This window comes from Neofelis nebulosa, chromosome 1 (assembly GCF_028018385.1).
Source record: "Neofelis nebulosa isolate mNeoNeb1 chromosome 1, mNeoNeb1.pri, whole genome shotgun sequence".
NCBI classification, from domain to species: domain Eukaryota; kingdom Metazoa; phylum Chordata; class Mammalia; order Carnivora; family Felidae; genus Neofelis; species Neofelis nebulosa.
This window is the reverse complement of record NC_080782.1, coordinates 97,051,553-97,075,106: the sequence shown is the minus strand read 5'-3', so window position 1 is coordinate 97,075,106 and position 23,554 is coordinate 97,051,553. Positions and strand designations below refer to the sequence as shown.

The following is a 23,554-nucleotide window of genomic DNA, read 5'->3' as shown; positions in this document are numbered from 1 at the left end:
TTTAGTACTTTCTATAGGTTGTTTTGTTTACCTCCTTAGGTAACCTCCATCTTTAATTTAGCTCTGTAGAAATGTTTCATGAAAAACAAAACGGGTCCACCTCCCTTACAGAAACTATGGTTCCTCCCGCTTCGCATAGGGCTTTTCTACATTTATTTATGGAGTAGGGGAGGGCATCAGTTTGCAGGAGCAACCTATCCTGCTCTGTGACAGACTCTGATGCTTTCCTTCTTAGTAGGCCGGATATCCTGTCTCTGCTACCAGCCATGTTTCCAACCGTCAAAGCACAATATCGGCTATATCCTAATCTGGAAACTAGACCAGGCAGGTGAGAGAGTGAGGAAAAAGTGGGGAGGAAGGAGGTTGGTGCGGGCAGGTGAAAAATTACCTGGAAGCGGAAGATATGTTTCTTCAGCTTCTCCATCACCAACCGCCTCTTCTCTCTTTCCTTACTTCCTGCTGTGATCGGTGAAAGGGACATGAGAACAGAGCTGACCTCAAACCCCTCACCTCCAGCGTCCCAGGTATCCAGTAGTCTAATGTTACGGTGTCATCTTAATCTACAGCCAGCCCCCGCCACAGAGAAGACAAAACATATGCGCCTGACCTGCACACACTTGCATTTGTGGAACCCACCTGGAGGGACTCCATTGGTGACCCACGAGTCCTGCACTTTCATTTTCTCCTGACTTTCATATGGACCAAATAAAAGCCCATCCCTTTCCTGTCGCAGATAATAGGATCCTTCCAGGTCACGGAGCACAGGGAGTTCTCGTTTCAAAGCTTTCACTTCAGGTATAGTTGATGTCACAACATATTGATGCTGGACCGGAATGAGAGGGTGTTCTAGTCCCACCATCTTACCTACTTCACGAGCCCAAAATCCTTAAAGAAAAAAAAGTCATTTTAAAATGTTACCACATACGTAAACATACTACACCTGACACGGATATGGCAATTTATTTTCAGATAAAATATTGAGAAGACTTCAGTACTCGTGGAAAGTCTAAAGAATGTGAAAACAACTTTAAATTTTTTGTCATTACAAAACTGAACCTGGGGGAAGAGAGTATTTTACCTGCCCCAGTGTTTTGAAGACACCTATAATCTAACAGATACATACTTGTTTTTCAGGAGTTTGTAATTCCTGAAAAAATATTTTGTCTATAAGCAGAGGCAGGCAGGAAAACAACAACACATTTATTTGAAGGACAAACCAAACAACCCAAATATATAAAGTGTACAAATGTTGATAAGAAAGACAGTAATGGACTGACCCTACTCCTGAAGCAGAAATGATCAAACAATAAAGGGGCCTGCGTTGATTGGTATAATAATTGTGCACAAGAAAGCCTTCCAAGTCAATCCCTCTATCCCCCAGACCCTCCTCTCCCCACATTACTGATGCCTAAGATTCTACAAATACAGAATTGTTCTGTTAACTTAAATTTTGAAAATGTATATACTTTGGGAGAGATAGCACAGTAAGTTTTATCTGTTATTGTAAACGCTTGGCTAGAACACATCTGTAAGATCCTTTCTTGCAATGGGCATGAAGGAACCATGAGTCCAGTAAGTGGGAGTACCTATATGAGAATGTATCTCAGTTCACAGTGTGTACTGAGACTGTCTTACCGGTGGGGATGAATGTTATTTTTACCTTTGCAAAAGAAAAAACCAGATTGTGGCTGAAAGGACCCTTGATTCTCCCCCAGCTGACTCTTCAGTACACAGACGTGGAGCTAAAGTCCAGAGAAGGAAAGAGACATGCCCAATGTCACAATGGGAGACCTTGGAATCATCATACCTTATTGGCTTTCTTCCTATGGGAAGATTTTGTTTTAAAAATCCAAGACACCTTCACTTGCATAAAGGTATTTTAGAAATCTAGAATGATTATTTGGCAGGGACATGGTGTCGCCTGACCCATCAGCAGATTATTTGGGGGAAGGAGGTTCTATTTGCTTGTTTGCTTCAGAATAATTTTGAGTAATCGTTCAAATGATTAGAGAATCTTATTCAAGTTATTTCTTTAGAGGTTGCACTCAATTATTTAACCATTTCTGTTTCTGCTTTTTTAAGGAATCTAATAAAGAGTTCTGAAGCCTATGTCATTATGAGGTTCAGAGCTAAATACAGGATCATCGATTATGAATCAGTCTGGGAACCCAGACTATGTACCCTATGTGTCAAAATTTATTTCTACTGGGGTGCCCGGGTGGCTCAGTCAGTTAAGCACCGGACTTCAGCTGGGGTCATGATCTCACAGTTTGTGGGTTCGAGCTCTGTGTCAGGCTCTGTGCTGACGGCTCAGAGCCTGGAGACTGCTTCGGGTTCTCTGTCTCCCTCTCTCTCTGCCCATCCCCAACTCGCACTCTGTCTCTCTCTCTCTCAAAAATAAACATTAAAAAAAATGTTTTTAATTATTTCTATTTTACTATCTAAACGTCATCCTTGGGCTTTGTTGTTTTGTTTTGGCCTAATGGCTTAACTAGCCATAAGTGTTTGTTTGTTTGTTTATATTTATTTATTAATAAATATTATTAATAAATTATTATTTATTTATATTATTTATAAATTATTATTATTATAAATAAATAAATAAATAAATAAATATTTATTTATTTTTGAGAGACAGAGAGAGAGATAGAGAGAGACAGAGAGAGAGAGAACAAGGTGGGGGGGAGGGGCAGAGAGGGAGGGAGACACAGAATCTGAAGCAGGCTCCAGGCTCTGAGCTGTCAGCACAGGGCCTGACGAGGGGCTCAAGCTCACGAGCTGTGAGATCATGACTTGAGCTAAAGTCAGATGCCTAACTGACTGAACCACCCAGGTCCCCTGGCCATACTTGTTTAATAGCCCCCTAACTGGATGTCTATTTGCAAACCAAAAATCTTACTTGTGGGCATTAGAGCCTCTTGTTAGTCTTTTAATAATTTACAGATTTAATTTATTTTTGTTAGTAGGAAGAAGTGAATTTTCAATGGAAGAACTTTGTAACAAAACATAGGAAAGCCATAAATGCTAGTTATATGCACCACAGCAGATTTAAAATATAAAAAGCCAAAATATTTAGCCTAGCAATTCAAACCACTCCAGTATCCTCAATACACTTATTTCAATTAAAAGCATAAATTGAAGAAAATAAATTCTTTCCTATTCAAACATATTTATGAATCTCTGAGTCTAATTGCTTGCTTATTAATGCACTTGATCATTAAAATACAGTGGGAACATATGCATAAGTATTATAGAACTATATGATTTTACACTCCAAAACAAGCCCAATGCTGTTTTACCCTATGGTGGTGGTGTTTGTTGGCATTTTCTTCCTCTTTCTGTCAAGCAAGTTAACCTAAATCTGGTGTGGTTATAATTCAACTCTCGCTACATCACCCACCCACCAAGTTCAAAGGTAAGAGAGACAAATATGGAAGAATCACTCAAATCTACCATTATGACCTGAGAAACAACAGAAGAGTCAATAAAAATAGTTATTGGAGGGGCGCCTGGGTGGCGCAGTCGGTTAAGCGTCCGACTTCAGCCAGGTCACGATCTCGCGGTCCATGAGTTCGAGCCCCGCGTCAGGCTCTGGGCTGATGGCTCGGAGCCTGGAGCCTGTTTCCGATTCTGTGTCTCCCTCTCTCTCTGCCCTTCCCCCGTTCATGCTCTGTCTCTCTCTGTCCCAAAAATAAATTAAAAATGTTGAAAAAAAAAAATTAAAAAAAAAAAAAGTTATTGGAAATGGCTTCTTTTTTTTTTTTAATGCAATGATTAATAGAAATAGAGTTAAAATGAAGAGTGAAGGTTCATAGACAAGTTTACTTGTACAAGGTGGTTTATACGGTGACAGTGATGGTTTATACAGTGGCATTCTCTGATGCAGAGTGGCAGGCAAAATTAAGCAATTCTCTTTTGGCCGAACACTGGGCTTCACGTTGGCATGATCCAATCATATTTCTGATTTACCATATTAAGAAAAGTCTTAAGTAAAGTTTATAAAGTTATCTCAGGCTTAATGAGTCAAGAAGAAATGGAGTCAAGAGAAACATTCTTCACCATGCAGAGAAAAAACTTACATGATAATAAAATATCTTCTGCTCATGCCCCTGAGCAGTTTCAGGTACCAAAGGCAAGTTAGACTATTTTATCCCAAGAGGTCAGAAGTGTCCAAAACTAGTTTTCAGCTCTGCTTGCTCAAGAATAAGGTTACTACAGGGTGCCTGGGTGGCTCAGCCAGTTAGGCTTCCGACTTGGCTCAGATCATGATCTCGTGGTTCCTGGGTTCAAGCCTCACGTCGGGCTCTGAGCGTCAGGCTCTGTGCCTGACAGATTTGACAGCTCAGAGCCTGGAGCCTGCTTCAGATTCTGTGTCTCCCCTCTCTCTCGGCCCTCCCCTGCTTGTGCTCTGTCTCTCTCTCTCTCTCTCTCTCTCTCTCTCTCTCAAAAACAAATAGACATTAAAAAACAAAGTTAAAAAAAATGTAAAAGAATAAAGTTACTACGTTCTCTCTCCTCTAGGAACATCTATGTAATAGTGTTTCTCTAAAGATGTTTTGCAGACCATCTGGAACAGACACTACAGTACCTGGAGTACTTGCTTAAAATAGAGCTTCTGAGTCCCCACCCAGATCACTTAAATTAGAATCTTTTGAAATCTGGGAAACTTTCCACAGCAATTCATATGTACATCAGTTTGAGAACCAAATGTACCAGCAGAATGGGTGCTGTGTGACAATGGAACAAGTGAAAGGAGGTGGGTAAGGTTAAAAGCCTGTGCCCAGAAGTTATAGCAAACTGATGCTGGTGTTCCCGGGATGGGGTGGTGGGAGGGGCAGATAGGATTTCAAGGAAACAATTATAATCATAATTATTAGACGTATTTTTTCTAGTGCTTACTGTGTGTTACTGGTTCTGTTCAGGGTACTTTACATTATTAGCTACTTACCAGTCATAACAGCTTTCTGAGATGAGAACTATTCTCTCCATTTTACAAATGAGTAATTTGCCCAGGTCACATGGCTGGCAATACATGTGTCTCTGGGCCAGAGAGCCCCATAGACCTGGACAATGCTGGAAACACATCAGCAAATGGATACATTTAAAAAAAATTTTTTTTTTAATTTTTAAATGTTTATTTATTTTTGATAGAGAGACAGAGCACAAGCGAGAGAGGGGCAGGGAGAGAGGAACACACAGAATCCGAAGCAGGCTCCAGGCTCTGAGCCGTCAGCAAAGAGCCCGATGCGGGGCTCGAACTTGTCAACTGCGAGATCATGACCTGAGCCAAAGTCCGACGCTTAACCAACTAAGCCACCCAGGCACCCCAAACGGACACATTTTTACTTTTAGACTTTCCTTTTCATGAATATACTAAAGACTCAGCTGCCTTCTGTTACGACTTCACATAAAGAAACTTCTAGCAGGTTATGATACAGTTGAGTACCATAATGGTGGTGTTTACGTCTTTTATATTTTGGTCACATTTCCAAGTCTATATCCTGGTTGCTTTAATTAGATTTCAGAGCTAGCCTGAAGGCCTTGCCTGAATTTGTGAGACATCCTTGTCTCACTAAGTAACTCTGGGATACATCTGTCAGCCACACATTCTCAAATCACGTTAACACAACGCTTTCTGCAGATGCTTTATTCATAAAACTGATCTCTGTTAATTTCAGTTCTAGAAGCGAGCATACCCAAACCTTTGCCCTCAGTTACTGAGGCTTACCTTCTATACTGCAAATAAAGTGTTTTGTTTTTTTTTTAAGCAGACTTACAAATAATTAAACACACACTTCTCTACACCTTCCATGGACTACAAATATGCAATCAGTTAGATTTTCTCCAGTAACTTTTACCCAGTGGAAGAGAAGAGGTCGAGGAAGAAAACAAAACAAAACAAAACAAAACAAAACAAAACAAAAACAAGATTATGGGCCAGAGATACGATATGCATGAGATAAAGAATTGAACATTGAGACAGCAGCACAGTTCTTCACACAATTTTCAAGAAGCAGCTGCTTGGCTTACCAAAACCTGAGGATGCGAGAGGGAGTAGATGTGGCCAGGTAAAACGCCTCCGGAAGAAAGAACAAAGAAGGGCATCCTGGAGAACAATCCAGGCTGGAGAAAATTAGGTCCCATGGAGCAGTAAATGCAGGGCCACACTGTCAACCTAATTCCAGGGATTTCTTTCCCAGGCCGGCACCAGAAAAGCTGTACTCCAGGACCTCCTGCCATAGCCCTCCCCCACCCAACCACACAAGATTTCACAGTTGCATAGAAAACTTCACCTGGTAACCACTGCCCTGGGTTTAGGTCAGATGTCTTTGAGAATTATTCTATCTTTATCTTCAGTGATTCCTTATTCCTCACAGTTTATGGTTTAGAAAAAATTTATTACAGGAGTGCCTGGGTGGCTCAGTCTGTTAAGCATCTGACTTCGACTCAGGTCATGATCTCGTGGTCTGTGAGTTCGAGCCCCACATCAGGCTCTGTGCTGACAGCTCAGAGCTTGGAGCCTGCTTCAGATTCTGTGTCTCCTTCTCTCTCTGCCCCTCCCCAGCTTGCATTCTCTCTCTCTCTCTCAAAAATAAATAAATAAACATTAAAAAAAAAAGAGAAATGTATTACAGTGGCAATGAATTATGTAAATAAAAGCTTACCATCTTAGGAAAACATCAAAAAATATGTTAAATTAAGTTCTTCTACATTATTTCTCAAAATATCAGTTGGGAGCGTGTGGCTGCCTGAAGCACTGTGTTGAGAGACATGGGAGAACACGCCCAAGCCCATCTGAAATAAGTGCAGTGATCAATTAGTGATGTCTGGTATGGAGGTCAGAGTGTGTTTCATCTGTTTCGTTTGCTATCACTATAAAAACAGTCTGATGGATTTAGACAATAATTTTGTGAGACCATAAAGTTACAAGATTACAAGCAATCCTTGCTACATGCAGAAGAAAATATGAATGATTTCATTGCCTTAGATCTTCTCACAAAATTTAGATCAGTGGTGCCCAAGGATGGTGATGGGTTACCAGATAGGGATTGGGGTGGGGTGGGGTGGGAGGCAAAGCTCAAAAACAAAGCAATGTTTTGTTCCTTTGCTTTTACTGTGTAGGCAAGTCCTTTTACATTATTTTGAATTTCAAATCATATTAAAGAAAGCATAAGATTTTTATGCTTTTCAAATGGAGGGCATGGATTAGAAAAATTCAAAAATACTAACTTAAACTCTTAAATATAATTTGATCTGATAAATAATAAAGATTGGTTTCATTTTATAATTTAAGTAATGACTCCAAGAACAGACCACAAGAAAATCAGTTACTGGCTCTTGCTTACTTTGGGTTTTAAATTAACCACTATGAACTACAGGTAAATACAAATTATTAGTCCAGTTCAGACTGCATAAGCATTTTCCTTTGCACAAGAGCTTACTTTTGTATGTCTGATAATTGAAAATGACTTCACAGGTAAATGACCTGTTGGAAAGTGTATTAACTCAGGAATCAAAAGATTCAGGTCCAAAACCTGGCCCCAACATAACTCTGTTGCTTTGTCAAGTAATTTCTGGAACTTGGTCTCCACAGTGGAAAAATGGGTGGGTTGTGAGATTAACTCAAATATCCCTTTTGACTTCACTAATCTGAGTCTAAATTGTAACAGAACAATGTAAAAAATCAAGGTTATGAAATAGATTTAATAATGTTCTGAAAGGAAAAGAGTTAAACATTTTTTGACTGAAGTCAATGAATCAGAAAAGGATGAGAGAGCACACAAATGATCAGATCTGCTCCCAAAAGTAAACAGAACAAAAGGATGCTCACGAATTTGAACACTAGACTTTGGCTATTAGAATAAAGAATGAGTGAACATAGAAAAAGCAGCATCATTAGCAAAAGATGATCTGGAGCAGAAGAAAACAGAGAATGGAGAAGAACACCAACTTTCTATGGGTAACCAAGGACAGCGTGGCATCTCATACACCAAAAGCAAAGTGATGGAGGGAGGGCTTTGTAGCTTAGAAACAGACAAAATGTTCACCTTGGGAATGTTACAGTGTTCCCTAACAATGTACGTAATGTAAAATATTAGATATTACTCTATGGCCAAATATCTTATTTCTTTGCCACTTGAAAAAAACCTACTAATTACACATATATTGAATTATATATATAACGCTTACCTGCAGCATTCACAATTCTATTCGCTCTCATAGATCCCTGTGGTGTTTCAACATCCCATGTTCCATCTGACCTGGGTATCAGAGAAGTCACCGGGGCAGGATACTTTAAAAGGGCACCATATTTCCTAGCCCCAGCAGCTAGGGCCATAGTTAGAGAGTAAGGATCGATGTGACCATCTCCAGGATTATACAGTCCAGCTAAAATCTAAATCGATCATAAAAGAGTCAATAACATATCCATTTATGTATTTAAACAAATACATATCCATTATTCTGTGTAAAACTGGACTGTAAAAGTGTATCATGGCATCAGATTGATCAATCTGTACTTCTTTTCCCTTTATCAAATCTCAAACTAGGACAGGATTCACACTGAATGTTAAGTAGACAGGCTACTTAATAGAGGTTTGCAATTGTCTCCAACATCCATTCTCGCCCCCGACCCTCATGGCAATGTAAACTGAATGTTTATGTAGACATATGGCCACTAAGAACAGTTTCCAATAGTTGGCAGTTATTAGTTCCAATTGGTAGCTAAAAGTATTATTAAGTTTTGGTCAATGAAATAAAAATGAAAGCATCATGTGGCAGCTTTCATGAATTATTTTTTTAAAAGCCACTGGCATATGCCATTTGTCCTTTCTTCTTTGCCCTTCCTCAATCCCATTGTCTGGAATGCAGACATGACAGCTGGAGCTCTAGCTGCCATCTTCGAATAAGAACACAAGAGTCACACCCTAGGAATAACAGCAATGATCTAGAAGGTGACTGGGTTCCTGAAGTCTTTATGGAAAATAGCCATCATTCAAATCCTACACTGCCTTACTGAAAGAGAAATTATCTTCTATCTTGTCTAAGCATTATCATTTTGGTTTCTAACATTTTCAGTTAATCTAATACTAACTGATCAATTATTTATATTGAATTAATACTGTTAATAAATTCACTTGTTAAATATATGTAAGTGTCAGGAAAACGTATACTTGATTTAGTCATTCAACAGCTTAATACCTGAATACCTATGCTATGCTAGGACTTCAGTCTGGGTACCATGTGGAAACAAAGAAGAATGACAGTCTGATGAACCGAGTTGATACAAGGAACACTGTGCGGTATTATATTTAGGTCTCATCCTTTCAACAGAAATCTACTGAGCACCAAACAAGGAGCTTTTGTCAAGTGTCTTTTCTGCATCTATTGAAATGATCGTGCATGTTTGTCCTTTATTCTATTAATGTAGCATATTACATTGATCGATTTTCAGATGTTAAATCAACCCTGCAACCGTGGCATAAATTCCACTTGGTCGTGCTGCATCATCCTTTCTAAATGTTGCTGAATTCAGTTTGCTAGTATTTTCTTAAGGATTTTTGCACCGATATTCACAATATGTCCTTCTTTTCTTGTCATGTCTTTGTCTGGTTTTGGTATCAGGGTAATACTGGCCTCATGGAAGGAGTTGGGAAGTTTTCTCTTCTATTTTTGGAAACATTTGTGAAGGATTAGTACTAATTCTTCTTTAAATGTCTAGTGGAATTTACTAGTGAAGCCATCTGGGCCTAATCCTTTCTTTGTGGGTAGCTTTTGATTATACTAATCCAATCTCTTGTTATAGTTTTAGTGCAAGAGACTTGTTTTGATTTTAATGGAATTCATATTACTGTAGACTTCCAAATGCCATGTTGGTATTTTATAATGGATATGTCCTCATTGAAGTAATCCTGTATTTATTTGATTTGGCACCCTGCCCCAGACCCAGAGAATACTCTTCCCACGTATTTCCATTGTCCAATACCTTTGAGAAAACACTGTGATGGTGAGGTCTTCCAGCAAAGCACTCCGAGGGTGACATAAAAACACATATAACATATTCTTACATGGGTGGAATTTCAATGCAGACGATGCAACGCGACATCACTCTGCCACCACGCTGTCATCACACAAAACTATAGACAAGAGAGTGCCAGCAGCCTATAAAGACTCACGAGGGCAGACAGCCCCAGCACCCCCTCAGTGATACAAGGTGCTGCTACAGTTCAAAGATGTTACAGGCAGTCACTAGGGAGAAACTTTAAGCCTCTATGTTCCTCGACAGCCTCACCTGGTGGTATACTTGAGTAGTGAGTACAAGGGAGTCTGAGAGCCTGGCTTCAAGTCTCTGCTCCAGCTCTCTCTAGCTGGATGAGCTTGGCTCCATTATGTAAACTATCTACACTGTAGTTTCTGTTTAGTAATAATAAAATACTGTATAATATTATTGTGAATATTAATAAAATTATGCCTATGAAAAGCTTAGCATAGTAGTACCTGGTACATAAATCTGTGCCATAGTGTTATGTAATACAGTGTTAGCCATTCTTACTATTCGAATGGGAGTATTGACTAGCAAAACAAAAAAAAAATGGTTAAAACCAGATAAATATCTGGTATGGAGCCTATTGGCAGTACAGTTATGAGCTAGAAGATATTTATAGAGCAACATCGCATGGCACCTCTAAATTCAATTTTGTAAAAAGTTTCAATAAGACAACCTTTCTCTCTATATATTTATCATACCAGGTCATTGTTTTCTCTGAAGTTCTCAACAGAAGCTTATGTATGGAAACCCCTAGGTCTGGGGGACATAGTAATAAAAATGTATTGAAAATGTCTCGTTAGTTGTCCCAGGTAGAAAACATTTTTTCATTACTTTTTTATTTAATTTGGCATACGTAATAGCCCACCTTGTTACATACCCAAATTCTAGCATTAACCATCTGATTTCACCATTCAAGACGTATGCACAAAGTTTTTCTACCTTTAATAAGCTTCTTAAAGTAACTTTTTCTACTCAAGTTAATGGATGGTGAAAACACCCTTAAGATAAATACCTTATTCATGTTGAGTAGCGGAAACATCTCTTGAATTTTTTCAGGCTCAATAATATACTGCTCTGTTGCATGCCAGCCAGTCCGAGTCATCTGATATTTAAATTCATCTACCCTTACAGGAGTGGTAGCGATTCTGATACTCCCTGGCTGATGGAACCCCACCACCTGTGACAATAATGCCAAGACAAACACATACATAAATCATTATTTGGCATTCAAACATGGTTCTCCTTCCTCACGATGAAAATGCAAGTGTGTAAGAAAAGAGATGGTCTATGCCGTGCAAGAGATAACTGTATCAAATAGTTGCCTCTTACAAAAAGACGCTCATTCAGCAACTATTTACTAATTGTCTCCTCTGTGTCAGACACCATGCTAAGCCACAGAGATGCGGTTAGAAACAAGAAGCAAAGACCCTGCCTGCATGGAGTTTATGGTCTATAGGGGAAGGCAGACAGCTGAAAGCACAATTACAATAACACGGGATAGTGTTCGTGTACAGAGTAAAAGAAAACTATGTGACAAAGAGAAAGACAAAGGATTTGAGGAAAGAATGTAAAGAATCAGAATGTTGCAGTGATGAGATCTCATGTGAAGTGAAAACAACATTCATGGGACAGTTCTTGATGTCCTTCAGTTGGCTGAGTCCTTGGTCCAAGGCCCTAGGTTACAGAAATAAAAGATCTTCTCCTTGCCCTCAAGTTTTTCATAGTCCCAAGGGAAGATCAACCAGTAAAGCAAATGCCACAACAGGGAGGGGCGGGGGGCAGGAGGGAGAGATTCGTGTTAAAGGAACGTTATAAGAACATACGTATGTTGTTAGAACCAAGAGAAGTGCCCTTAGCTGTCCTGACTGGTGGGTGGGGGAAGTCAAAGACAGCTTCTCAAAGGGGGTGACCTCAGGGAAGGGTAAAGGGTGAGTGTTGAGATGGGGCCAGAGAAAATGTTGTTTCAGGCAGAGAGCCCAGCACATTCCAGAGCTATATGTAATTAAGATTAACTGAAGCGTATGAGCATAGCAAAGAGTGGCAAGGGAAAACGTTGGAAAGGCAAGCAGGGTTCACTTGATGAAGACTCTCCCCCTCTGGCTTTTGGCTGTGGGCCCTCTGATAGTTTTAGGCAAGGAAAAATAGCATGAAAAATGTAAGTAAACTTCCATCTTAGCCTATGGGTAGTGTTTGCCTGTGACTTTATTTTGAGAATACTAATGTAAGCATGAGAAGAGATAAAAATAAAAGTGAGGGGCTTTTAGTGAAGTACTTTTCAAAGCTGTGTGACAATCTTCAGGCACGGCTATCAGATCCTTTGTAATCCAGTTGCTGAAATACTCTGATTTCTGAGTTTCTAGATATAGTAACTGATGAAAGATATTTTTGAAAGCTGCTTTTTATCCTTTCCTTATTTAAAAAATCAAGAAGAGTGGTGAACTGCAACTGCATGGGAAATGTACTTCAAGAAATTAAACCAAAAACAGAGCAAACTCGAGGGGTTCTTACCTTACACATTCGTTAGATTTCTCTACCACATTAAACATTTCACATGCCATTAATGTCACTACACACATGATAATATGTCCAAATTCTTCAGAAATCTTACACATTTCTGAGAAATCGACCTAAAAGAAATTTCAAGTTAAATACACTTACCTGTCCGGTTTCCTCTTCCAATTTCTCATAAAGTTTGATGCTAGCATAATGTATCTTCTTCAAGTTTATTCCAGGATGAAAGTAAGTTGTTAAACCTGCCTTAAAACGAGAAGGAGAGAAAATACTTTAAAAAAACCTGTCATTCTCTAATTTTTTTATTTGGGTATAGTTGACACACAGTGTTACATTAGTTTCAGGTGTACATCGAGATTCCACAACTCTATACATTCTGCTCTGCTCATCACAAGTGTAGCCACCATCTGTCACGATGTAACACTATTACAGTACCGTTTACTATACTCCTCACACTGTACCTTTTATCCCCACGTCTTATTCCATAATCTGGAAGCTTGTATCTCTCACTCCCTTTCACCCCTTTCACCCCTTTTGCCCTCCCCCTACTCCCGCCCTGTCTGGCAACCATCAGTTTGTGCATTTGTGGATCTGTTTCTGCTTTTTGTCTTTTTACTCATTTGTTTTCTTTTTTAAATTCCACCCATAAGTGAAACCACATGGTATTTGTCTCTCTCCATTTGACTTGTTTCACTTAGTATAATACCCTATAGGTCGATCCATGTTGTCACAAATGGCAAGATCTCATCCTTTTTTATGGCTGCTTAATATTCCACTGTATGTATATGTGTGTGTGTATATATATATATATATATATATATATATATATATCACCCTTCTGTATCTTGGCTATTGCAAATTATGCTGCAATAAATATAAGAGTGCATATATCTTTTCAAATCAGTGTTTTTGTTTTCTTGGGGTAAATACCTAGTAGTGGAATTGGATCATATGACATTTCCATTTTTAATTTTTTGAGGAACCTCCATACTGTTTTCTACAGTGGCTATACAAATTTACATTCCCACCAATAGTGCACAAGGGTTCGCTTTTGTCCATATCCTTGCCAACAACATTCTCTAAGTTTTAGTACTTTATCTGTTAAGCAGTAATTTATTGCTGGCAAGAAACTGAGAAGCACGAGCCAGCTCTTTGACATGAGAACACATCAGCTCCAGTTTGAGCACACCAGGGCATAAAACTCACGGTAGAGTTATGAGAACCAATCTGAACAATATAAGTAATGTAAGAGTCAGCCAATGAACATATATTTTAAGTCCCTAAAAGTTACTAAGGAAAGAGTGTTGGCAGATTCAGAAATGGGATGATTTAGAGGAGAGGCTTAGTAATATATGCTGCTAAGAAGAATATGGGGAGGGGGGTATATAACATGGACCCAAACCAGCAAATCACGTGTGTTCCCATGAGGAGAAGGAACATGGACTGGCAAAGTTTTCCTTGACCCAATTCCCGCCATTCCCTTAAATGGAACAGCCCTCCTGTTCCCTTTCCCGAAATTTCCCAAATTCAAGAAAATTGGAAAAGAAAATTCAAAAGAATTGGAAAATTCCTGAGAATTACAGCCTGGATACATGGTGAACAGACTTTTGTTGAAGGTTAACCTGTGTGATAAACATTGATTATATGCCACAAATATTTGCTGAAAAAATCCTTATGAATTACAGTCACAAAAAATATCTAAATAGTAGCATGCCAAACCTCTTTTATTAATCCTGGCAAATGCAATGTAGTATCCAAAAAAAGAATTCTAAGCAATTATATGAAGCAGGTTCTCTCAATTAAGTATCTGGGGCCCCATTTTGCAGCTAATTTATCCTGGAAAGCTCATCAGAACACAGTCTGTTCAAAATAAAATCTGTTTAGGAAGGATTTATAAGGTTTTTCTATGATAGTGGTAGGTTATTTGGTTCTCCTGAACTCAAAAGCACCCCATTGATAGTTCATTAATCGTCCTTTATGGGCCAGAACCCTGGGGCTTCTATTAAATACTTGTTCATACATCTGAACATATGCCCAGCTTTTTGTTTGTTTGTTTGCTGTTTGTTTTTGTTTTCTTGAGAAAGATCCTGGCTGAGCTTCAAGGTGCTCTCACAGCCAAGTGCCATTCTAACGGAAGTGCAAGTCAGGCTCTTTCACTCTCAAATATTCCAGTCTCCGTTACATGCTCAGCTATCTCATTTGAATACAAGACTTTCCAGATCATTAATGGAGAATCCCTAACCTTCGGGTGTCTGCTAGATATGTCTTCCGTATATCTCCTGTCAGTTGAAAACAATGATATTCATAAGCAGTGGTGTAGGGTTCCATTCACCATATACTCAAGATCCTCTGAACTTGACCTGGGGTAAACCAGACCACCAAAAAATTGTATATCTACACTACATCAGTCCTCTTCTTCCCCACCCAGAAGGCTATCTTCATAGAATTATAAATTAATAATCTTGCATTGGAAAGAGTCACATGGGTTAATTTTTGCAAAATTGTTATTCAAGACATTTAGCCCAATGAACTTTATTTAGGGAACAAATTCTTCTAGAATTCCTAGTTAAGGAAAAGTTAGTCACTCTTACTAAAATGGTATACTTATTTCTACCGAACAATTCCTACTCCCTTCACTTCCTTGCTGCTAAGACAGTCAGCAGTAAGTGCTGGGCTTAATTTGTTTCTCAGGTATAAAAATTATACTTATATTTTTTAAAGATTTTATTTTTTAAAGTAATCTCTACACCCAATGTGGGGCTCGAACTCATAACCCTGAGATCAAGGATCGCATGCTCCACTGACTGAGCCAGCTAGGAGTCCCTTTACTAATGTTTTGTACCCTGTATTTTTTATCAGCTAGCTTTTCTCTTTTAATCTGTGTTTAAAATCTGGGGTCACAGAAATTGCATTGCTAGGAATTTATCCAAAGGATACAAAAATGCTGATCTGAAGGGGCACATGCACCCCAATGTTTATAGTAGTGCTACCAACAAAAGCCAAATTATGGAAAGAGCCCAAATGTCCATCAATTGATGAATGGATTAAGATGATGTGTTATATATATACAATGCAATACTACTCAGCAATGAAAAAGAATGAAATCTTGCCATTTGCAACAATGTGGATGGAACTGGAGGGTGTTATGCTAAGTGAAACAAATCAGTCAGAGAAAGACAGATATCATGATTTCACTCATATGTTGAATTTGGGAAACTTAACAGATGATCATAGGGGAAGGGAAGGAAAAACAAGATAAAAACAGAGAGGGAGGCAAACCATAAGAGACTCTTAAATACAGAGAACAAACTGAGGGTTGATGGGGGTGCGAGGGTGTGAGGTGGGGTAAATGGGTGATGGGCATTAAGGAGGGTACTTGTTGGGATGAGCACTGGGTGATATATGCAAGTGGTGAATCGCTGGGTTCTTCTCCTGAAGGCAAGACTACTCCATACATTAACTAACTTGAGAATAAAAAAACTTTTTTAATAAAACTCCAAAATTAATTAATTAATTAGTAATAAAATCTGGGGTCAAATATATCTGTGCTTTTTATTGTAAGATTTTTTTTTTCTTAGAGACAGAGAACGGGCATTCGAGTTGGAGGGGGAGAGAATTTCAAGCCCAAAACGGTCTGACAGGGGGCTTGATCCCACAACCCTGGGATCATGACATGAGCTGAAACCAAGAGTTGGATGCTCAACTAATTGAGCCACCCAGGTGCCCTAATGTAAGATATCTGAATGTAGTATCATGCGTGGTATTTATTGTTAATTTATGCGCCAATCCTATGACATGGAATGTAAGAAGGGTACAATGTGTTTGTGTTCTGGGCTTCAGCAAGGATATATTAAATGGGAATTTTGAAGAAGAAAACATTGTTCTTATCCTTCAAGATGTTATGGCCTGACTGAAGTCTTGAAACTTTCATGTACCAAACAATGAAATCAAGAGCACATGATTAAGTGCCAGAGCATTTAGAGAAAGACCTAAGAACTGAGAGAAGAGAAGGTGCTAGAATAGCCACAAGTCTATAAGGAGGACAGGAAGGGGCCTACCTTTTATTTGAGGAAAGAAAATGATTATTGTTGGAAAAGAAAATAAAAGAGGAAAGATGAATCAGAGACATGAATAATCATTAGGAACTATAACACTTTGAATAAAATAAGAATTATGAATCCTTGTTGATTAAATAAATACATACGCAAATAAATAGGGAGAAGAAAAATCTCTTCCTTATAGTAGGCTAACAGTGAGTGAATATGAAAGGAAACATGGCATTAGAAAACCATCAACTGTCACTAAAGCCAATGATGCTCTATGTATTTAATAATCCTTTCTGCTCTTTCGGGAACCTCTACAACCTCAAAAAGCCCAGTGACTGACCTCAAGCCATCTCCATGCACCCACGTAAAATAAAAAAATGTTTAAGCAGGGGCGTCTGGGTGGCTTAGTCAGTTAAGCATCCAACTTTGGCTCAGGTCATGATCTCCCAGTTCATGAGTTCCAGCCCCACACTGGGCTCTGTTCTGACAGCTCAGAGCCTGGAGCCTGCTTTGAATTCTGTGTCTCTCTCTCTCTCTGTCCCTCCCCTGCTCGCACTCTCTCCCTCTCAAAAATAAATAACCATTAAAAAAAATTTTTTTTAGGGGCGCCTGGGTGGCGCAGTCGGTTAAGCGTCCGACTTCAGCCAGGTCACGATCTCACGGTCCGTGAGTTCGAGCCCCGCGTCAGGCTCTGGGCTGATGGCTTGGAGCCTGTTTCCGATTCTGTGTCTCCCTCTCTCTCTGCCCCTCCCCCGTTCATGCTCTGTTTCTCTCTGTCCCAAAAATAAATAAAAAACGTTGAAAAAAAAAAATTAAAAAAAAAAAAATTTTTTTTAAGTTTAAGCATACCCACTAAAATACGTGTATATCTTTGTTCTCACGTGATATATAAATATGTATTACTATATTAACAGAGATCATAAAACATACAAAGACAACTTGAAATGAATTAAATATTGTAAATAATTTTTATTTTATTTATCACGTAGAAAAGCTTTCAAATTTTAAGAATTTGCTTATTTAAGAAAGGTTTTGAGTTTTTAAAATTTATTATATGGAAAAGCTTTTGAATAGTCAACTTATTACTTATTACTTATTAATATTTTAGTAAATCTAGGTGACTACTACATGCTTTGTTACTAAAATATATACAGGATGAACCTTGGTAAAACAGCAACTTGAATGCCTAATCCTAGGTTTTATTTTGAGACTGGTTTGAATGGCTCTGATGGCTGAAGACGCTACCTGTCAATGATGCAAAGGTCTACTTTGTAGAGTCTCCTGGGAAAAGGAGACTCTCTGGGCTGTACTCTGTGCATCCTGACACCACTTCCTCCACCCCAATCACCACTCACACAAAGGTTTCTTTTGAAACTTGACTATTAACATTTCATGTTCTCTTGTCTATCAGTTGTTATAAGCAAATTGGAAGGTATTGGGTTTTTTTGTTTGTTTTGTTTTGTTTTGTTTTGTTGAGAAAGAGAGAGAGCACACAAGCAGGGGAGAGAGGCAGAGGAAGAGAGAGAGAATCTCACGCAGGTTCCACGCTCAGCACGTGCCCTCAATCCCACAGCCCTGGGATCATACTGAGCGGAAACCAGGAACCGCTCAACAGACGGAGCCACCCAGGTGCCCCACGTTTTATATTTTAAATAAATGGGTACAAACCCCACTTAAACTCACCATTTGGGAAAATTTTAGATACATTAAAAAATTTATCTCTTGTATATATGAGAGTTTTTCTACATGATGCATATCATTTTGACCAGAAAATCTATTGATGATACCAACATTTCCAAATATTCCTTTTCAAAATGTACCCTTTCCAACAGGACTATTTTGCAAAAAGCCGTCATTTCTCACCTATACCATCAGCTTTACTTTGAAAGCATAGATTGCATTTATTGTCTTGTATGTGTCTGCTATGTGGTATTTTTTATATGTATCTTCTAATGACTGGTAGCCATCTGAATCACTATAAAGGTCACCAAATTTAAAACACTGGCCTTTTTGTAAAAGAAAAACTTTGTTTCACTAACCCTTTTAATTACTGCATGAGTAAACAACAAACCTCCAAGGAGCACAACACCTTCCAGTTCATTCCCTCTTCCTTTCATCACAAATTCTATTATTTAAAGCCCTGTCTCAAAGCCATGTCTCTATAAAATGCATCGCAACGATGATGTCCTGTATCACGTGATCTGCAGTATGTCAAGGTAGACGAAAGACAAAAGAAAGTACGAGGCTGCCTCTGTCGTGGTGTGCCAACCTTTCTTTTAGCCAGCCTTGAAATCATACCCAGTATGTCAGCTGCATCAAAGGTAAAGGCTATTTATAAAGACTAGTAAAGCTTCCTCCCTTTCTTACATTTGTAGATAAAAATAAACAGAAAGTTCCAATATTGTCTTCCCACACCCCAAAAAGATCATCCTGCATCTTTAGATCTTCAGTCCTCAGTTCTCCAAAACATTCATGTTGGCACCATCCCCAAGGGCTGCCTCTCCTGGGGACCCCATGCTCCAAAGCTGCCTCTTGCTCCATCTTCTCCCCTTTCTGTCCATCCTACATGAAATGCTCTACATTGGTAGTAGTGTCACCTGCTGACAAAGCAGTGTTGTTAAAATATGGCAAAACCTCAGGGTTTTTAGATTTGTGACCCCATTTTTATTTTATTTTATTTTTAATGTTTATTTATTTTTAAGAGAGAGAGAGAGAGAGAGAGAGAGCGAGCATGAGTGGGGGAGGGGCAGAGAGAGAGGGAGACAGAGCATGAGCGGGGGAGGGGCAGAGAGAGAGGGAGACACAGAATCCGAAGCAGGCTCCAGGCTCTGAGCTGTCAGCACAGAGCCCTATGCAGGGTTCGAACTCATGAGCTGTGAGATCCTGACTTGAACGGAAGTGGGGCACTTAACCAACTGAGCCACCCAGGTGCCCCTATTTTATTTTAAAGTGTTTATTTATCTTGAGAGAGAGAGGGAAAGAGAGAGAGCATGAGCACAAGAGAGGGAGAGACAGAGAGAGAGGGAGAAAGAATACCAAGCAGGCTCTGCACTGTCAGCACAGAGCCCAACTTGGGGCTCGATCCCACGAACTGTGAGATCATGACCCGACACTAAATCAAGAGTCGGTGCCGTAACCCACTGACCCATCCAGGCGCCCCAGTGTGACTCCATTTTTAATATTCACTTTGCAAGCTGTGCCTTCCTCACTAAGCACTTGATTCCTGCACTTTGCAGATATAAACCTTAAGTACATGTTATACTTCAGTGAGGCTGCCTTGATTTTTGTAGTCTGCTCCCTTAGCTGGTTCCCCAAACTTCTACATTCTCATATCTGCTCCAAATATTTCTATGTTAAAAATTCCCAATATGTAGAATTTCTTCATGTTGTTCCTCACAGGTAGGCCTCCCTGACTTGCAAAAGGTCCCGGGACCGACTTCCCAGGGCAACCCTCTTTCCTTTTCCTTTATTCCCAGTGGGCCAAATAACCTGGCTTCTAATGCCCAAGTCCATCTTGAGCTCGCACTGCATGAATCTCATTTTGTAAACCATAGCGTAAACCTTGTGCACAAAGCAGGAGAATGCCTTTTCCACTCACTCTGATATCTCTCTGGTTAAAGAAGACATATTTGGCACAGTTAACATTTAACCAGAAGCTATCATCTTAAAAACTTTGCCCACTTTTCTCCAAAAAACTTAGGTTAAGAGTATGTTGCTTTTTTTTTTTCGTTCATGAAATGTCTAAGAAGTAATAATGCAGGGAATCCAGTAATCTATTCTAAAATGTAGGTCACATCAAATCAATGAAATCTAAATGAGCAAATAAGTAATTAAAATATTAAGGTGTATGCCCTGTTTAACAACCCGGAAGTATTAAAAGGGTATAAGCCTCCCTCTCAGGATAGCTCCACTTGCCTAAATTTCCCTCTGCCTACATGCTCTTTGCTGGACAGCCTCACCAGCACCTCATTCCCTTCTTGCTGGTCTCTGCTGAGATGTCACCTCCTCAAGGTAGCCTCCTGACTCCTGCACCCCATCATTCTTCACCCCTCTACCCCAGTTTACTCTTCTTCAAGGCACCGATTACTCTCAGGCATTGTTTGTTTTCTGTTTAGCACACCAGAATGTGGCTCCATAAGGGCAGGGACTTAGCTTTATTCACTGCTGTGTCCCCACCTCTCAGACCAGGGCTGGCCTGACACAATATAGGCTCTGATATAGTGATAGTGTGAAGCCTGATAATGTGTGTGATAATGTGAAGCCTGAATAGAAAGTCTAGTTCGGGGAGGGGAGAAGGGCCCGGAGTTTTGGTGGCTTCCCAGACCACTCTCTCCAGGTAGGAGGAAGTGAGTTGAGGGACAGGGTGAAACAAGAGACAGTATGGCTGTAAAGGCTCTGAAATTACATTCAGGGAGGACCAGGTGCCTGGACCTCCCTCTCAGACCCAGAAATGAGGGGACTGGAGCGAAAGGAGACAGAGAAGAGGAACTGGGCTTGGTGTGACTTTTCTAGGAGCTTCCATCCAACCATAAGTGTAGTCTGACTCTGAGACCACCAGGACCCAGTGGCCAGGGGGGCTTAAGTCTGGGCTGCGGTGTCCCCTGATCTCCACAGGACACAGGCAGCCCTTTCAGTGCTTAACACCCCCCAAACCTAGAGCAGGCTCTAGATTCTAAAGTCCCTGGAAAGCAGGGTTTCCTCCTGACTTAGCAGAGGAAAACTCACAACAGAAAGGGACGGTGAGCAGTGGCTAACACTGCCCAATTCTTTCTCCAAAAGAAATTTGTACCGACGGTCACAAAAACTTCCTCTCTCTTCCTTAACTGACTTCAGAAATCATTGATAATGGCATAATGCTATGAGAGCAGTGTCAGTCACTTCATTCACCTGAGTAACTTTCCATTTAAGCCCAATTATTGTGTAGTGCTGGAACAATTATTTGTATTATTAAGTCTGCCCAACGGAAGAGGTTGTGTGTTAATTTACTACAACACAAAAGCAACATCACATGTTCTCAGCCCTCACAGTTCTCAGCCTCACGACACCAAGCTGTTGTCTCACAGTGCAGCATTAAAATCATAAATGAAACTAAAAAGACCACAAAACCCAGGTGAGGGGAATTTAGTGCAGGTCTCTGGCTATATGTGCAATCATCCAGCTACATCCTTCCAGACAAAAGCTAACATTTGCTAAACGTTTACCATGTGTTTAATACCTTTACACATATTAACTCAATCTTCATCACAACCCTGTCAGCGAGGTACTGTTAATATTTCCTTTCTGCACATCAGGAAATGGAAACTGACCAAAAGTCATATGGGTAGAAAATGGCAGAGCCAGGAGTGAATCCAGAAGCTATAGGCTCAAGATAAAAATATTATATATTTTGATCACTAAACTGCAATTGCACTTTCCAACACTATTGAAGGGACACTCACTCTAAAGAGCTCGAAGTGGGGAGTTGTGATGGGAAGAAAGTTGATTGCACTGGTTCACACACTTCAGTGCAGGTGACGGTTTGGAGGGGCTTTTCTTTCTTTCTTTCTTTCTTTCTTTCTTTCTTTCTTTCTTTCTTTCTTTCTTTCTTTCTTTCTTTCTTTCTTTTTTTTTTTTGAAATTTATTGTCAAATTGGTTTCCATACAACACCCAGTGCTCATCCCAAAAGGTGTGGAGGGGCTTTTCTTACTGCATGCCAGGTAGATCCAGCAGTGAGCTCTGATTTTTCCAGGAGGACCACATCCTTCATCCCTGCTTTGGCCAGGTGATAAGCCAGACTCACACCAATGCAGCCACCTCCAATTATCACAGTTTCTGCTCTGTCTTTCCATCTTGTTTCCACAGACAAAGGTGGGTTTTCCTCTCTGGAAGACAATTTTTGTAAATGGTAGTTTTATTAGGCTATGGCAGCTGTAGTTTTTCTGACTTGTTTCCTGTTTCTTCTCCTTTTTTCTCTAGTATTTTAACAGTGCCCGTGAGGGTTGCATAGCGCTGATTTAGTCATTGGGGCATCTAAACCCTGACTGAAGCAACCTGGTTAAGGGAGGAAAGAGGAGGACTTTGAAACCCGTTCCATATAATTCTGGTCCATTGTAGATAACAAATATAGCTAAAGAATTGAACATGACTTCTATTTTTTTTTCCCAAAAGAGTTAAAGAGTAGTTTTTTTTTCAGTCTACTTGGAGAACACACATAATCACTCTATTCCATGAAAAACCATTATTATGAACTTTAGCTCCTATAAGTCTTGGATCATCTCCTCCATCCAATGCTTTCCAGGCTGCGGAGAGCCAGACGGAGTAAAATGTTCTTCTTCGTTTAACTTCCTCACCACGTACAGCCTCCTCTAATTTTATAGTTACTGCTCAGTGGTCTCATATATTTATTTGCGTGACCTTCTACCTAGCAGGATCGTGGGCCTCTCCAGGACACGTTGTAAAAAGCAAGGTGTAAGTAAGGCAAAGAGGAATATATATCTCTATATAACATAGGAAGATATACACCATATACATATATATATATGTATATATATGTATATGGTGTATATCTTCCTATGTTTGCTTACACATAGACAATCTCTGGAAAAATACAGAAGACACTGTTAACAAGTTGACTGGGAGATGGGGGTAGGAGTAACTTCGCACTGGGAACCCTTTGATACTGTTTCACTTTGTCCACCAGCGCGTGAAATCCGAATGCCCATTTCTCAGAGGCCCAGGCTCCCCCGACCCGGCAGACTGCCTCAGGCCCTGCTCCCACCCAGGCAGCAGCCCATCCGCGGGCCTCCGCGCCGGCCGGGCCCCCACTCACCCTTGGCGGCCGCAGGCTGAGCGCGGGCGGCCGGGGGAGCCCTGCAGCCGGAGACTCGACAGCAAGAGGCCCCGCTGCGCGCCCGGGCGGAGCATGGCGAGGCCGAGGAGGCCGAGGGCGCGGGCGCGGGAGCCTGCTCC

At 40.1% G+C, this 23,554-nt stretch overlaps 1 protein-coding gene across 2 annotated transcripts in view; it reads right to left on the bottom strand.

Annotated features, from left to right (window-relative positions):
• DMGDH (dimethylglycine dehydrogenase) overlaps window positions 1–23,509 on the bottom strand; it is a 68,807-nt gene extending 45,298 nt beyond the window's left edge. For both annotated transcript variants that reach the window (XM_058728802.1, XM_058728813.1), the window contains exons 1-6: window positions 23,415–23,509; window positions 22,293–22,467; window positions 12,707–12,805; window positions 11,061–11,225; window positions 8,191–8,395; window positions 637–885 (exon numbers count right to left, since the gene is read on the bottom strand). In XM_058728802.1, coding sequence (XP_058584785.1) covers window positions 637–885; window positions 8,191–8,395; window positions 11,061–11,225; window positions 12,707–12,805; window positions 22,293–22,467; window positions 23,415–23,509 — 988 coding nt within the window. The remainder of the gene's footprint in view (window positions 1–636; window positions 886–8,190; window positions 8,396–11,060; window positions 11,226–12,706; window positions 12,806–22,292; window positions 22,468–23,414) is intronic.
• Between the last annotated feature and the right edge of the window lie 45 nt (window positions 23,510–23,554).